Below are 16,009 nucleotides of genomic sequence, written 5' to 3' on the forward strand. Positions count from 1 at the left end.
ACTTTTTTTACTAGTCCTCTCAGCTAAGAAAGTTGAGTATCTACCTACAAAAGACCTAAAATAATAAAATTTCTGAGGATGTGAAATGGAACACAACAGTTGGACTTTCTTTTCAGATGCAATTAGAAGCAACTGATGTTTTGATGAAGACAACGCTTTTTTTTTTCTTTTTTTTTTTAATCTTAGCTATTTGAAACCATTTTCAGGCCGTTTCTATAAAAAGTTCTATCAAAGTCTGTAATTCAAAATTTATTATTTTTAATCAAAAGATGATTAGATCCTTTTTTTAAAAAAAATTGTCAACTTAGAACAATTTCTTTTCAAATGACAGAAGTATGCTCCTGGTAGTACTAGATATATTTGATCTCCACTTAGTATGTAAGATCACTTCCACAAATATTTACTTTGCTGTTTATGTAGATAATATTTTTTTGTAATTAAAACTAGTCCTCCTGTAATTGCAAAACAGTTGAAAATGAGATTTTACACTGCAGTATTACATAAGGATGTGTTTAAATTGTGTATGTATTTTACTTTAGATTACCTAAGTATAGCATCAGTGTTTAGGGTATTTGTTTGTTGGCTGTATAAATTTGCTGTGGGTTTTTGGTTGTTGGTTTTTTTCCCCCCTTTAATGAACAAACTTATTTACATTTCCATGTTTCATGCAGGTAATTTTGTGAATAAAGTTCAGTGACTGTGATAGTACATTAAATTCTCATTTGCACTGCTTTAATTCCTACTTTTTGCGAGAACTAGCTGTTATTTCCCTTTGTAATATACAGGGAAAAAGCTTTCTGAATTCTAATTTAACTCTATGAACAGACACTTGAGCCCACTTGACCCAGTACAACTTGTGTGATTAAACAAGAGTATCATTTGTCTCAAGGACTTAAATTATGAGATATGGTAAAATATGGATTTGCTGAATACAGCATTGACCATAACTTCAGGCAGTATGTTCCACTGAACTTTACATAACCTCTTGGTACCAACAAAGGAATTAGTTGTAAAATTTCCCATTCGGTTTAGTACTTTCATGTCCAGCCAGTGATAACACCAACAAAAGTGAAGTAGTAAGAAATTGCTTTTTAAAAATTGAACCCTTGGATCACTCTGATCACTCCTATGGGAATGTGTTTCAATGCCGCGATGATTAATAGAGACTCTTAAGTGACAGAATATTCACCAGGAAGTTTTCACTAAGTGAAATATTGGCTCAGCCCTTAACTGAGAAAAGCCCAGCTGGAAAAACTAGCATTGAGATCCCATAGCTCTAAGAGACAATACTTCCAGCATCAATCACCTCTGATATGGCACTTTAATTTTAAAGTTTCACTATTCAGTATCTGCTTTGGTAATTCCTCCCTATATGTTCAAGGATTGTCTGCCTAAAGTTATCAATTTATTTCAAATCTATTTCTGGCAGTATTGTTCTAAAGTTAATAAACACTGGAAAAGGAAAGTTTTGTATTTGCAAAAACCTAATAATCTATTCTATTGAGCCACATTTTGGAGTTTTCTAACTCAATCATAGAAACTTTTGCTCATTCTAAATTTAGTGTGTGCTATCTGAGCAAAGTAATAGTCCTTCACCTTCACAGAGAATAGTCAGGGAGTTCTAACATTTTTGAAAGCTGTTATCTCTTTTTATAGCAAAGAAACTTAAAACCTACAATAGATACTTTTTCCTGTGTATCAATAATTTAATGAAAATACTGGGTTTTGATGTGTTGCTTTGAATACTTTAGCAACATTAAAATTCTAAATAAACTAGAATAAGAAATATGTAAAGCAAGATCACAGACTACAGTAACCTAAAAGTGCGAGAATTAAGTAATTTTTTTAAATAGCACATTAATTTAATTCTTACATAAATGGCTCCTATTGTCATAAAAAGAAAATGTTATCTCATTTGTCATCCCTTTCACTGACCCGAGCTCAAAAGAGGATTTTTTAATGTCAGTCATGCTGAATATCATATTGCTTTATGTAAATTATTATGCAAATGACTGTGGTATGAAGACTGGCAATGTTTTGTATTCAATGCTGTTTTTAAATCTAAGCCTCTAAATGTGTCAGCAAAATCAGTACTGTATGATCCTGTGACATAGTATTGCCTACTAATCAAATAATTGTAGGTGCTTATGCACAGGAGTGTCAGATTTTCCTGTTAATCAGGCTGGCGAAGTACTAGGCATAATGAACTGAGCATATTTTTTACCTTCCCGTGTTCAATACTTCAGCAGTGTATACAAACTATGTATTGATAAGAAAGTGATTCTTCATATCAGTTCCAAAGTTTATTAATGATAATTTTTTAGTTAATATATTTATATATGAAATAATAGTACTTACGAATACTTTGTTAACTATCATTATGTTCTGCCTTGTTATATGTTTTTATAACTAAAGTGCAATTTTTAACTTATTTTAAAAATGAAACTAATAATGACTTTTTCTTTTTTAAGGCCTCCCCTATATAAGGTCCTTCCTAGGTTACAGTTTCTTCATGATGAAAACTTGCATTATAATACTTCACCCACAACTGAAAGAATCAAAGCATCAGAATCAAGAACATTTCTGGAACTTTGTCAAGTTCAAATTGAAGAAAATGTTTTACTGAAGAAAAAGGTTGTTGAAGAGGGGTATGTATTTACATGGACATTAATTGCTTGAAGAAATATATGTTAACGTACAGTTCTCCATGTACTTATTGTAAGTTTTACTTACCTTTTTGCCTTGAAATATATATTTATGTTAAGAAAGAGATTAAGATCATTAACTTCAAAGCAAGGAATATTTCAGACGTTAATATATTTGTTGGTCTTGACTTTTGTTGTTTTAAGTATGAGAGAACAGATAACTCAAAAGATTCTTGAGGTAATAGCAGCTGGATGAGTTCTTACACACAATGTAGTACAGTGGAAGGTTAATATAGTATCTTAAGAAAGTGATACAATCATATTAGCATGACTTCCAATTTCCAATTGGAAAGCTGCTTGCTGTTGAGGAGATGGGTCATATGTCTTTGTTTATAGGTCTTTGATTTTATCAAACTTGCTACTTCATTATTATCAAAATTAGTTGTCCTGTAGTAAAAGTTATTTGTACATATATTTGTTTATATAGATGTGGCAAGCCATTTGTATTTTCACACTTGGGGGTATTGCCCATTTTCTTATTTCTTAGTTCTTTTACATTTTCTATCAGATTTTACAACATCCTTGTAGTTCTTTTAATAAATGACTTATCTGATGATGTTTGGAAATACAGTTTCCTTGATCATGCCAGGTACTGAACCAGAATAAGTGGAGCTTGTGACATTTGACAATACTTAAGTCTAAATTTCTGCTTGTGTGATTTGTTAGGCCGGAAAAATTACCCACATTTTCTCAGCATATAGCTATTACCTATTGTGTCTTGTTAATGTTTAAAGGGATATTATTTTGATTTATCATTGGATGTTTTTAAAGTGCAGTAAAATCTTCATTGCTCGCAGAACTGAGGTTTCTTTGAAAAGATATTAATAATTAGATTAAAATTGGTCTCGGAGAAATTATGAAGTTTTCTTTGACAGATTAAGTGTTTAGATGGCTGGAACTCATATATTTCCCCTTGAGACCCCTCAAGAGTACTTCTCTACTGTAATTTTTGTTTCTAGTTTGTAAATAGGAAACTGACACTTCCTAATTCATTTACCATTTGAAATGGTCCTCTTTCTTGAAAGGAAAAAAAGAGAGGGAAAAAAAAAGTGTTTCTCTTTCCTTATTGTAGAGAAAAAATTCTTATATTCAGTGTTCATACCTGCTTCATTGGTAACCTTTGCAGAAAAAAAATGCCATACTTCGAATATGAATGTGATTTATCTGGAGTAGAATCTCTTATTTCTAGATAAATTTTTGCAAGATTATAAAATCTGTGAATGAAAGGTAATATTCACAAAATTGAACTGTTTATTTAACCTAGGTCTGTAAGAATGGACAGCTTAACAGGTAAAAAATTGTTAGGTAGTAGGAATGAGACCATCTATTATTGTGGTTAATGGTTCATGCTATTCTCTTGAGACTGAGACTTATCGTTCAAACATGTTTATTAATAAACTAGAGCAGAAGATGGAGTGCACACTTACCATGCTCCCAGATGACCCCAAATCTGGGGGAAATGGTTTATATGCCTGAGTGCAGAGCTCCCATACACGGACCTAGGCATGTTGGAGATGCAGACAAACAGGGATCTTGTGATCCCTGTGAGCAAGAACAAGTACAAAGTTCTTTACCAAAGGGATGACTCCTGCCACCAATAAAGGTTCAGACTGGCTTACTGGGGGCATCTCTTCTGAAAAAGACCTTTTGAGTGTGTATGAATAAGAAACTACATATGAGTCAGCTCTGTGCCTTGTTACCAAAGAATTTTAACAACATTCTGGGCTGCAGCTGCAGGAAGATGGCCAGTAGACTGTGAGAAGTGGGTACCCCTTTTTAGCCCTTGCATCTAGAATACTGTGTCCAGTATTTTGGATCATCAATAAATATGTAGGTCACTCTGAAAATACTGCCTCTTATTTATTTTCATGGGAACTACAACAGATGCAAAGAGCACAGTAGCACTATTTGATAGAGCAAATACTCAGATCCAAAACACTATTTTGCAATGTAGTCACCTCCATTAAATATGCATTTTTGCCAGCGATGAACAAGAGCCTGCATGCCACTGTTGTAAAAATCTGCACCAGCAGAAGTAACCCATTGTTTCACGGCTGCTGTGATGGTGTCCTTGTTAGGAAAATATTGTCCATGCAGTCCATCTTTCATAGGCCTGAACAGGTGAAAGTCAGACTATGTTCGGTTTTGGGCTCCTCACTACAGGAAAGATGTTGAGGTCCTGGAGCGTGTCCAGAGAAGGGCAGCAAAACTGGTCAGGGGTCTGGAGCACAAGTCTTATGAGGAGCGGCTGAGGGAGCTGGGATTGTTCAGTCTGGAGAAGAAGAGGCTCGGGAGAGACCTCATTGCACTCTACAACTTCCTGAAGGGAGGTTGTGGTGAAGAGGGTTTGGCCTCTTCTCCCAGGCAACAAGCAGGGCACGGGGCAGTGGCCGCAAGTTGTATCAGAGGAGGTTTAGGTTGGACATAAGGAAGAACTTTTTCTCTCAGAGAGTGGTCAGGCACTGGAATGGCTGCCCAGGGAGGTGCTGGAGTCGCCATCCCTGGCAGTGTTCAAGAGGCGTCTGGATGACGTGCTGCATGATATGGTTTAGTACTAGTGGTGGCAACGGTGATGAGGAGATGGTTGGACTAGATGATCTTGTAGGTCATTTCCAACCTTGTAATTCTATGATTCTATGATTCTGTGATTCTACATGGATGTGATAGGATGGTCCAGCTAAGACTGTTGCTGTTCTCCACAGTCTTCAAACTGGTATGGGGCCTGGTGTTATTGTGTTGCAAGAAAAGCGTTTTTTTTTTCCTCTGGCCATACTATGGAAGATGAAAGTCTTCAACTTAGTCCACGTTGTGATGTAGCAGTCAGATTTGATGGCTGGTCTGGGTTCCAGGAAGTCCAGAATGATCACCCCTTTCCTGTCCCAAAAGACAGTGTGCATCACTTTACCTGCTGAGGGCTGTGACTAGAACTTCTTCCATTTATGTGTCACCACTCCATGGACTTCTATTTTGATTCCAACTCATAGCTGTGACACCTCATCACCAGTAATTATGCTATCCTGGAAACTGTCACCACCAACCTTGCATTGATTCAGACTTGCATTTGGTGTTATTCCTGGTGCAAACTTTGTGATGTTCCAACATTGATACCATCATTTCTATACTGAAGCCAGTATTCAGCCCTTTACACATAAAATACATTGATAAACTGGAACAAGTCCAGTGCAGTGCCAGTGAGATGGTCAAGCGTTTTGAGCACAGCCTCAAAACAGAACCAAGTTCTTTGCACGGCAGGAGTGGCTGACTAAGACTGAGTGACAGATTATATCTGAGAAGTTCAGACTGATATGATGGGTTCAACCTAGCAAGTAACTAAGAATCCACAAGCTGTTTATTCACTCCTCCCCAGCCACCACAAGTAGACAGGGGATAAGCAAAAGAACAGAAGTGAGAAAACTCCATGAAATGAGATAGAAATAGCTTAAAATAAGTGAAGGAAAGGGGAGCAAGGATGGAGAGTAAAACAAAAAGGAAGGAACCAAAGGATGAAAAAACAATCATTGAGTATCTCCACTAGCAGACCAATGCCTAGCCATTTTTTGAGTAATGGCTATGTTAGAAAGTCTATCCCCTAGTTTTATTGCTGAGCCTGATATCACACTGGATGCAGTATCATTTTGGTCAATTCAGGTGGACTGTCTTCACTGTTTCCCCTCCCATCCTTTTGCTTACCTCCAGTCTAACCACCGAGAGTGACAGAATGAAAGACAAAGAAAGCCTTGATTCTGTGCAAGCGTAGTTCAGCAACATCTAGAATACTGGTGTACTATCAACAGTTTTAGTCACAAATATAAACCACTGTACTGTATAAGCTGCTATAAATAGAATTAATTCTATCCCAGCCAGATCCCATATAACTGAACATAAGGAAAAACCTTTTTCATCATTAGGATAGTGATGCATTGCAACATGTTGTCCGGAGAGGCTGTGCAGTATCCATTTTTGAAGGCTTTCAGGAGGTCATGGGAAAAACTCCAAGCAACCTGGTGTGATCTTAGAGCTAACCTTGCTTTGGGGCAGGAGATTGGATTAGAGACCTCCTGAGGTTTCATGCAATGAGAATTTTTCTATGGCTTTCTGTAATTTTAGTGGAAAGAACTTGCAGATGTTTGAGAAGAGCAGGAGTGGAAAGAAGAATTGATAAATGTCCACTCTTTCCTGAGCGTCTTTTTTTTTTTTTTTTTTTTTTTTTTGTCTTGTATCTTTTTGTTGTTGTTACTGGGTTTTGATTTTCTTAACATTTTGAGAATTCATCCACCAAAATGTTGAAGTTGCTGACATCTGAAGAATGTCTTACCATATTTAGTCTTAAAATGAATTTCTTATACATTAAAACCCCCTATGTTTTGGGTTTTTTTACTAAAAGTATATTTTCTGGATGACTTGAAAAACAGTGAAAACTGGAGATTGTGAAGGAAACTCTGAACAACTTGCTTATGTATAAGCCTTAATAGCATAGCTGCTCTATACTGGAATACTTTCCCTGAACTAACTGAATTAATATGACATTGCTAAAGAACAGGCCAAAAATTGAGCAAACTTCTCTCTGTTTCCCATCTTGCTAAGTTATGAGCCCCTGTAGGTGCGACCTCTGGTATGTAAACTGCCAAATCTAATCACTGCTCACTTCCCTAATCCATGTTTCACAAACTACTGCTGCCTAGTTCAATTGTCTGTGCTGTTTCTGCCTGCAAGATCACCACTCTTACCATGCTTAAAATTGCATTTATTTCTAAACTAAATTTCTCTAATAAACGTTTTACATCCCATAACTTTTATATGTTTTGTAGTGAGTAATGGTATCAAAAACTAACATGAAGACTACATCAAAAGTAATGTCTCTTTTTTTATCATATTGGCACACTTGGTGGTGGTATGGAAGTAGAGGTTGAACCTTCCCACCAGTATTCTGTTACATTTTGTTGCTATGTGACAGATGGCAGAAGAGGGGCAGTTTGATACAGTGGCATTTTTACATGGAAGTGCATATGAAGCAAAGGTGTGTCACTGAATTCTCTCATGTGGAAAAAATGGCACCCATTGACATTCACTGATGCTTGCTGAGAGTTTGTGGAGACTAGACAGTGGATGTGAATGCAGTGAGGTGCTGAGTGGTACATTTTAAACAGCAACATTGATGTGAAAGACAAGCTACATTCTGGATAGCTGAGCTGTGCACTGCAGTCACACCACAAAATGAAGAGCGTCATCAGCTCTTCATCATCTTCATCAGCTCGTTCATGTGAATCAGCTAATGGTGGTGACTATGTTGAAAAATAGTGTTTTGTAGTTAAGAATCCCCTCTATCAAATTTTGTTATTGGTAGTATAGTATATGTAGATAGATCTGTTGCAGTTTCTATGGAAATAAGTAGGCAGCGTTACCTTCAGAACAATTTACATAAATCACCTTAGCTGCATTGATTTGTTTTCAGTAATCAGATATGCAGATGTTTGACTAGTGGAACTTTTTAAATACTGTTTGTATAATACAGTGAAAATTACAAGAATTTCTCAAGCAGGTTGCAGAACAGAACATATAAATCATGCCTTCCATCATGTGTTTGTAAGATAACTTTATAACCTGCAGCTGAGCAATAATAATGCAGAAATAATGCTAGACAATATTACAAAAAAAAAAAATTGGAGTGTACTATTCAAACACGCTGTATATTAAAATGTGAACATTCCTTTTATAAACAGGAAAGAATATTAATTTGTATTTGAAAAAAAAAAGTTAACTTCTCAACTAATTAACTTATGAAAATCACAGTAGAGCTGTAACATTAAAAATATGACATTAAACTAGCACACAGTTAGGAGTGGAATTATATCTATGCTTTAGTTGCAGTGGCTAGCAGAAAACTGCCTTTGCTGGGCACATCTTACTTTTTTGTCACCTGTCTTTTTGGCCTCTGTGAGATTTTTTATGCTAAATTTCAGGTCAGTGCATGGGTCACTACACTTCCTAGGTGTCAATGGAGGTTTCCCCCTCCCCAGACACTGTATGTTAAACTAAGAAGAGTTTGGTCTAATTTTATGAAGACATTGATGAATACTCTTGGTGGACTGATGTTATGACTGGAACTGTGATAGTCATCAGTGGATGAATGACCTGCATCTCCCCATGGCTAATAATCTGTTTCTAGTGCTTTTATCTTCTCTTGAAGTCTCTGGAAGAAGCCTAACACACATCTTTTGTTAAGAAATCTTTCTGTTCTAGCATTTGTTTGTGAAAGTAGCATCTTGGTACTTAGGTACTAGCAAGGCTGCTATACCAGCACAGTCAAGCCTTGTGATTGAAGATTGACCTTTTCCTCTTCTGGTTTGTTCTCTCTTTCTCTTTCTACAAAACCAGTGCATCTTTTCTGACTGTGCTAAAATTCACATGGAGAATAACATAACAGTTGTTAAGGTCAAATCAGGTTGGTGATTAAACATATGAGTGTGTGCTCATCAAAACCAAAAGCCATAAAGCTTTTGCTGTAGTGAGGCTGCTGTATTCGATTTTATATGACATATTAAGCAGCCAGCAGTATGAATTCTGGTGTGTCCATCACGATAATTGCATTTCATGTTTTTTCTAGATGCCAACTTAAAACCTTGCTTATCATAGAATGTTATATCTAATGAAGTTATATATCTTAACGAAGAAGCAAAACAAACAAGTTAGTATGAACAGATCCCTTTACCTTTAGCACCAAAAAAGTTCTTAAAGACAAAAATGAATTTACATTAACTGAAAAGGAGATCTTTAGGTGTCGAAAGTCTTAATGATTACATATTTCTTTCTTTGTCTTCTCTCTTCTGTAATATATTTTGTGGTTGGTTTTTGTTTGTTTGTTTGTTTTTTAATTTTGTTCCCAATAAGAAGGTAAATCAGTCCTGCATGTTTTCTGTGATTGCTGCCTCCTTTCTGCGGTTTGAATAACTGATCTTCAGGACCTGGTATCAGGAATGCAATCATTGAGGCACTGAGAAAGAAGCAGCTTTGACAGGGTGGACATATCCCAAGCCTATACTATATTTCTTTCTCTCCACAGGTGCCTAAAATTCCTTTTGGCCCATGGGAGACACTGTCCTTATTGCCACCTAATGCACAAACCCTATTTTAATAACTATTGTCTGTTCCCTTGAGCTTCAATTTTGCAAGAAAATCCCAAATACATTTATAGTTAGCTGGCAACTCCTCAAGAAGTTGCTTCTGTTAAAAAAAAAAGCAACAGAAGGCCTCTGTTTATTATTTAATGGCTAAATCTGGCATAATTATTAGGCATAATTATTTTCCACCTAAATTTTCAATTGCCTTCAGTCTTCTCTGCTGTTTCTACTTGCCAATTGTATAGTCACTGAGAAAGTGAAACAGCTGTTTGACATGCCACTGGCACTGACAAAGGAGAGGATGCACCAGCATCCTACTCTGGTCACAGTTTTGTTGTATTTTCCTTTGCTTGTTTCCATTTGTTAAGAATGAAGAATACTCAGAATAATAGTTTTAAGAGTATGCTTTTCATACAAAAGCTTATTTTGCCCAGTATGTAAAAGTCTGTTCTCTTCCCCAAAGTTTTACTCCTAAGCCTCAGCAAAAATAAACAAGCAATCAAACAAACAAAACAATGTAAAACTGAAGTTAGAGAAAACAAAAGGATGAAGGGGAAGAATCTGTTTTCCACCACACCCCCACCCTACCCCCCATCTGTGTTTTGTAGAACTTTGAGAAGACTTTCTACTAAATAGGTCTTCCTAAATACTTTACCAGTATTTCACAATGAAGAAATTACTTTTCTTACTGTGTAGGAGGAGGCAGTTAGAACTTGTTAGATTCTCCAGTAAATATATACGTTGATTTATATATTTTTAGGAATTGCTATCATATTTGTTAAATTAAAAGGAAAAAAGTAATGTGCATTGGGCAATCAAATGTAGAGCTAATGCATAATGAGTTGTCTAATTAGATTGTGTGAATTTGGCTTCAGATTTAGCCATTCATATTTTTGGATGACTGCACTGAACTTCTACTAGCAGAGAAAATGTGTCTTTTTTCCACTAATAAGATCTGATCCTAAGTGTTCTTAACAATTGAACAATTTCTTAGTTAAACTTCACTAGAGGAAGTAGTTATTAAGGTAACAAGTCTTTTCAGAATAAAGTGTTACAAAAGCTTTGACTTTCAAGAGTGATAAACAGGAAATTCTGTTACTCAAACTGTTGTCTTAGAACTTACTTTTTCCAGACCCCTGAGAGAATTGATTTTATTTCAACTTTTTATCTTGCATTGCTGACCTAGAATTGACTTTTTGCTCCTCTGAAAATAGCTCCAGATTACAGCTCTCTGCATCTATCTCTTCTATCAAAGGAAAATGTTTTGCTGGTTCCAAAAGTACCTGCTACCTATTATAACAGATAAACACTGTCTAAATACAGACAGCCTTCTGTATCTGTAACAATTAGTTCATATTTGCTCTTTCTTGCCCTAGTCCTAGATGGTGTGGCACAACTAATCAGAGCCAGACTCGTAGGTTAATGTTCCTGGATTCTTTCTAACAATCAGATGGGAAGTCAGATGCTTTGTATGATTCTTTTACTCAATTTTATTGCTATATCAGGCTAATACTCACAGCTTAATATAAAACCCCAATTCAAAAGTGAACAAAGATAAGCAGGAACTCGACTAGTGTTTAACCAGGAAAAAAAAATGCAGAGAAATGTAATATTTCATGAACTTTAGTCTAGCACCATCCCCTATATTATAAAAGTATTTACATTTAAAAGTTCTTCTTTTCCTGTATTCTCTCTAGTGTTGTGGTTTGTTGTTAGAATCCAAGTTTGACTTTTCTTGCTGTAGTTCTAATCAAATTTTTAAAATAGTGTTATTTTTATATCAGCTTTCATAGGTCCTAAATAAAAAATGGATTAAGAAGACTGTTACAGATTTTGTAACAAGATTGCATGAAGTCTTCTAACATTTTTGGCTTTCTGTGACTCTACCCACACAGAAAAAGAACAGTGAAATATATGCCACTGCCTGTTTCAGATTGAAACCATTAAAAATGTTACAAATCATAAAGTAAAATAAGCAGTCTAACATATATTATTATATTTTAGATACTACTAAAAAAAAAGAAAAAAATGTATTTAAGGTTTGTAAATATTGAAACTGATTTTCAGAGTAACTACTGTTCATTGTAAGTGTATGGAAACATAGGGATACTTCAGAATATAGAGTAGTTTATACAGAGAACGTATTTTTTAAACTGTTCATAGTCTGAAATATATGTAATGACATTTTTATCTTCCTTCAGAATTATCTCTTCCATTGATGCTGTGCAGAGACAATGCTGGTATTTTAATCAGTTGATGAAACTTAGCATTGAACATCGATGTGCACATGAGTATGGTGAACTAAGCACTACTGACAGAGATAGACCAGAAGCACTGCAAAATCATTTAAAGCAAGCATCCACTGGCTGCCTACAGGAAAATAACCTCTTTATCATGGGTGTGACAGAAAATAAACAGGTCTTGTTGGATCCTTCTGAAAGATGGATTACTACTGGCCATTTTCAGGCCACATTCATTAACTCCTCCATATCTGTGCAGCAAAAGGAAAATAAAGAAGATCACAGAATGAAGCAGAAAAGCACTGAATCTTGTATTAATTACAGTGGGGAGAGCAATGGCAACAAGAACATATCTGCTCAGTTCACATTGCAACAGTCAGTTATAGAAAGTAATATGGGAAGAGATTTTGAGAACAATACAGAAAGGTAAGACAGATTTTGGTTTGCTTTCAAATAGATTATATGGATATGCATAGAGTGAAGATTCCCTGTTTAAAACATACACATTGAGCAGATAGTATGCAAATAGTGTGTTGAAGTTGATTAAAAAATAAGGAATTACTTAAAAGCGATACATGCTGGATCTTCATCTTAACAATTCCATATGATATTTAATCAGATAATATGTAATAGACAAGTATGCACTTAATTTTAAAACACTGTCTAATAAGAGAATTTTAAAACTTTCTCTTGATCTTCTAACTTTTCCTTATTTGCAATGCATTTATGACACCAACCCATCAATACACAAGTAACATTCAACATTAGAGGTGAAAATACTAGGATGTTTGTTGAAATTTGGAGGGAATTTAAACTACAAGCTAGTAAAAGTTTTCTATTGTACTGTTCACTAGACATTTGAGGTTCATCTATGTAGAGTTTACAGTCACTATCTAGTATCTAGTATTTAGAAGGCAAGATGTAAAAGTTGCTTAAATCTACCATCCTACTCCCTTGACCTTAGGCCAGTTTCCTGCTGTTGTGATGACTGAGGAGCTAATCTGCCCTGCCCTTGATACTCCTCCAACATGCCTCAACTCACTTCTTACAAGTAGAGGCAGAGGTGAAGGGCTGGTTCAACTTGTTCTGTGCCCCCCAAATATTCTCTTGTATAAAACAAATTGGTTTATTACCTCTTGGGAATGTATTTGCTGCTGGTGTATTGTTCTGGTTTTGCAGTCAGAGAAAACAAAAGCTGACGTTTTTTTCCCTCTAAGGATCCAAAAATTCAGTTATGAATTCATAATAATTTGTTTTCAAAAATACACATTGATGGGTAAACTTAATAAACATATTTTAAAAAGAAATACTTGAATACTTTGTGCACTCTTTCTTCTGGCTTAACCTCTGAAGTATGCTGTGACTTGTGCTGGAGCATCTTTTTTGCTAAAAGTACTTCGTTATTTAAATAAATGCACTATATGAAGAAAGAAGATATGTAAATATTGGGAGAAATTTAGGTATATTTTCTTAAATTCAGTGGTGAACTGTAATGTGAATTTTGTGGAGGATTCCGAGATAGTAACGTGCTAAAGCAGAACTACATTAAACTTTTTCTCCCTCAAAAAATTGTCTACATATTTAGAAAGCTCAGGCACTGAACAAGCCCAAGTAGCCCCTAATTAGTGATTTTTAAGCAATAGCCAACTTAGAAAATGTACACATGTAATTAGTGGCCAGTAGTGTTAAACTGGAGGCAAAAGATTAAATGGCACTTTGTCAGTTTTTTGTTTCTGCTCCACTGGAGGTATTTATATCATGCAGTTTTCAATATTCAACTTAGACACCTCTAATATTTTTCAGTATGGAAGATAAATGCCGCTCTTCTTCCCCCCCTCTGACAGATTACTTAGTTATTATTAAACTATTTCTGCTCCTAATCGTTGCTTTGAGGACACTCTTCCTCTCCAGTGAATGTAGAATCTAATTAACGTTGTGAATGGAAATCTTTCCAAAGCTATATGGAGTGAATATGTGCCTGTGTGTTTCTGAACATTTATACTGCATCTAGGTTGTAATTCAGAGTTTAATGTCAGAGCCTTCTAATATATAGTGCTGTTCTTTCAGTGGTTTTACGGTTGAGCAGCTATGATAACCCAAGTTTACTGATGAGGTTATGTTATTCATGAAGGTACTTATTTTCATTACTAGGTTACATATGGCAGCATCAGTGATCCAGTCTCATTGGAGGAAGTACCATACTAGGAGGAAGGCCGACTGCACCAAAACAAGGAATGATCATTTTGGAGAGGCATCAGGACAGAAACATGCAGCTGCCACAGTAATCCAGGTTTGTTTGCAGCTTTCTCTTTGCTGACTTTCAGATTTAGTAAAGAAAATATCTTACTTATTTTGTGTACTTTGTATCTCATATATATTTTTATTTATGATCTTATCAATAGATTTGTTGTTAAAGTTTTTTTATTCAAATATTGTAAGCCTAATATTTCTAATAGAGAGCCTTCTTTACAAAATGTTTTGTAAAAGCATAAAACTGCTTTCACTTTATTCGCTGTTTCCCTGAATTAACTATTATTATTATTTTTAGTTCTAGTATTATGTTTAAGGCATATTGTGCCCAAGCTCTTACTGGTGTGTCTATGCTATTTAACTGGCAAATGCTGTATGAGTGAAAGAACGTGTCTCGTATCTACACAACAAAGCATTCAACCCATTTCTCCTATTCTACTTAGTCATGCCTTACATTGTTTCCTCATCTCCCAAAATAAAGGATTCCCTCATTCATACTGCCACTGGCAGCTCACCAAGGCTTAAGCTGTTCTATGCTAGATACTGGGCTAGAAGTTAACTATGTGCATGAATGCAAGGCCATGCCTTGGCTCTGTTTAGTTTTCTAAAGAGATACTGAATCTATATGCCATGTTGCCAGGCTCCATGGATTTTTCTACATTTTTAGGCCAGTTTTTCCACTACTGCTCAATTTGTTTCTTGAGTATAGCGTGTAGCTAGTATGTGAAGAGTTATCTGCATAAATTTATTTAATCAATTTTTCTTTGTTCCAACTTGATGATTTTCAAAGGAAGTAAATAGACTTTTCTCTGCATTTTATGTATCTGTATGTCTTTCATATTCATCCTTATATTCACTCTTACCTTAATGAGTTCAGTCCACTTAGTCTCTTCACACTACACTGTACTTATCTTTTTCTCTCTCTATGAACCTTTAGTCTATTCTATCCTTTTTTAAAGGAGTAACTAGAACTGCATTCCAAAGGTAAGTATATCACGATTTTATACAGTAAGGCAGTTTACTGTCTCATTTCTTTAAAACTGCTATAATATAATTTGTCTTTCTGATCTCAGTTGAGTGCTGATGTGCATTCATAGATCTGTGTTAACAGATGTCTTACAGTTTATCCTCCTGTATGTACTATTAAGAATTACATTGCATTTGTAAAAACTAATGTATTTTTTGAATGAAATATATTTTTCGCCTGATCCCTCAGTAATGCTCTATCTGGCTATTTATGAAGATTTGTAGGAAAAAAAAAAAAAAAAACACAACAAAACACCAATGAAATGACAAGAAAGCAGATCTAACATATATAATTATTTTTATAACAGTGTGGAACTGTGTGTCTTAAACCAGCAATACTTTTAGCATTTTATGAAGCTAGACAATCATTTAAGAAAAATTAACAAGCTAATTGCTAAACCAGAATATAAGATTTATCCTTCATGTTTTAGTGCCTTCATTGTAAAGTTGTGAAATGCTGACAACACTTCGTTTTTCAAGAGAGGTGTTTTTTTTCATAGTATTTTAAATGTTTAGGGCATATTCCACTCTAATTATGTCAAACAGTGATCTGGGAGAAAGTTGCTGTCTTGAAATTAGTTTTGCTATTTCCATCTATTTCATTATGATCTCTGGATCTGATTCTGTAGGTTGATATGTTCATAATATCTTGCTACTTTTTCTAGCATCT

General features: G+C 35.2%; 1 protein-coding gene across 1 annotated transcript in view; it reads left to right on the top strand.

The window, feature by feature from the left end:
• LRRIQ1 (leucine rich repeats and IQ motif containing 1) overlaps window positions 1–16,009 on the top strand; it is a 96,693-nt gene that overhangs the window by 22,453 nt on the left and 58,231 nt on the right. Inside the window, exons 14-16 of the mRNA XM_042816215.1 lie at window positions 2,472–2,648; window positions 12,025–12,489; window positions 14,215–14,353. Coding sequence (XP_042672149.1) covers window positions 2,472–2,648; window positions 12,025–12,489; window positions 14,215–14,353 — 781 coding nt within the window. The remainder of the gene's footprint in view (window positions 1–2,471; window positions 2,649–12,024; window positions 12,490–14,214; window positions 14,354–16,009) is intronic.

This window comes from Centrocercus urophasianus, unplaced genomic scaffold (assembly GCF_019232065.1).
Source record: "Centrocercus urophasianus isolate 14NV4802_14NV808 unplaced genomic scaffold, USGS_Curo_1.0 seq_15, whole genome shotgun sequence".
In the NCBI taxonomy this organism is placed as follows: domain Eukaryota; kingdom Metazoa; phylum Chordata; class Aves; order Galliformes; family Phasianidae; genus Centrocercus; species Centrocercus urophasianus.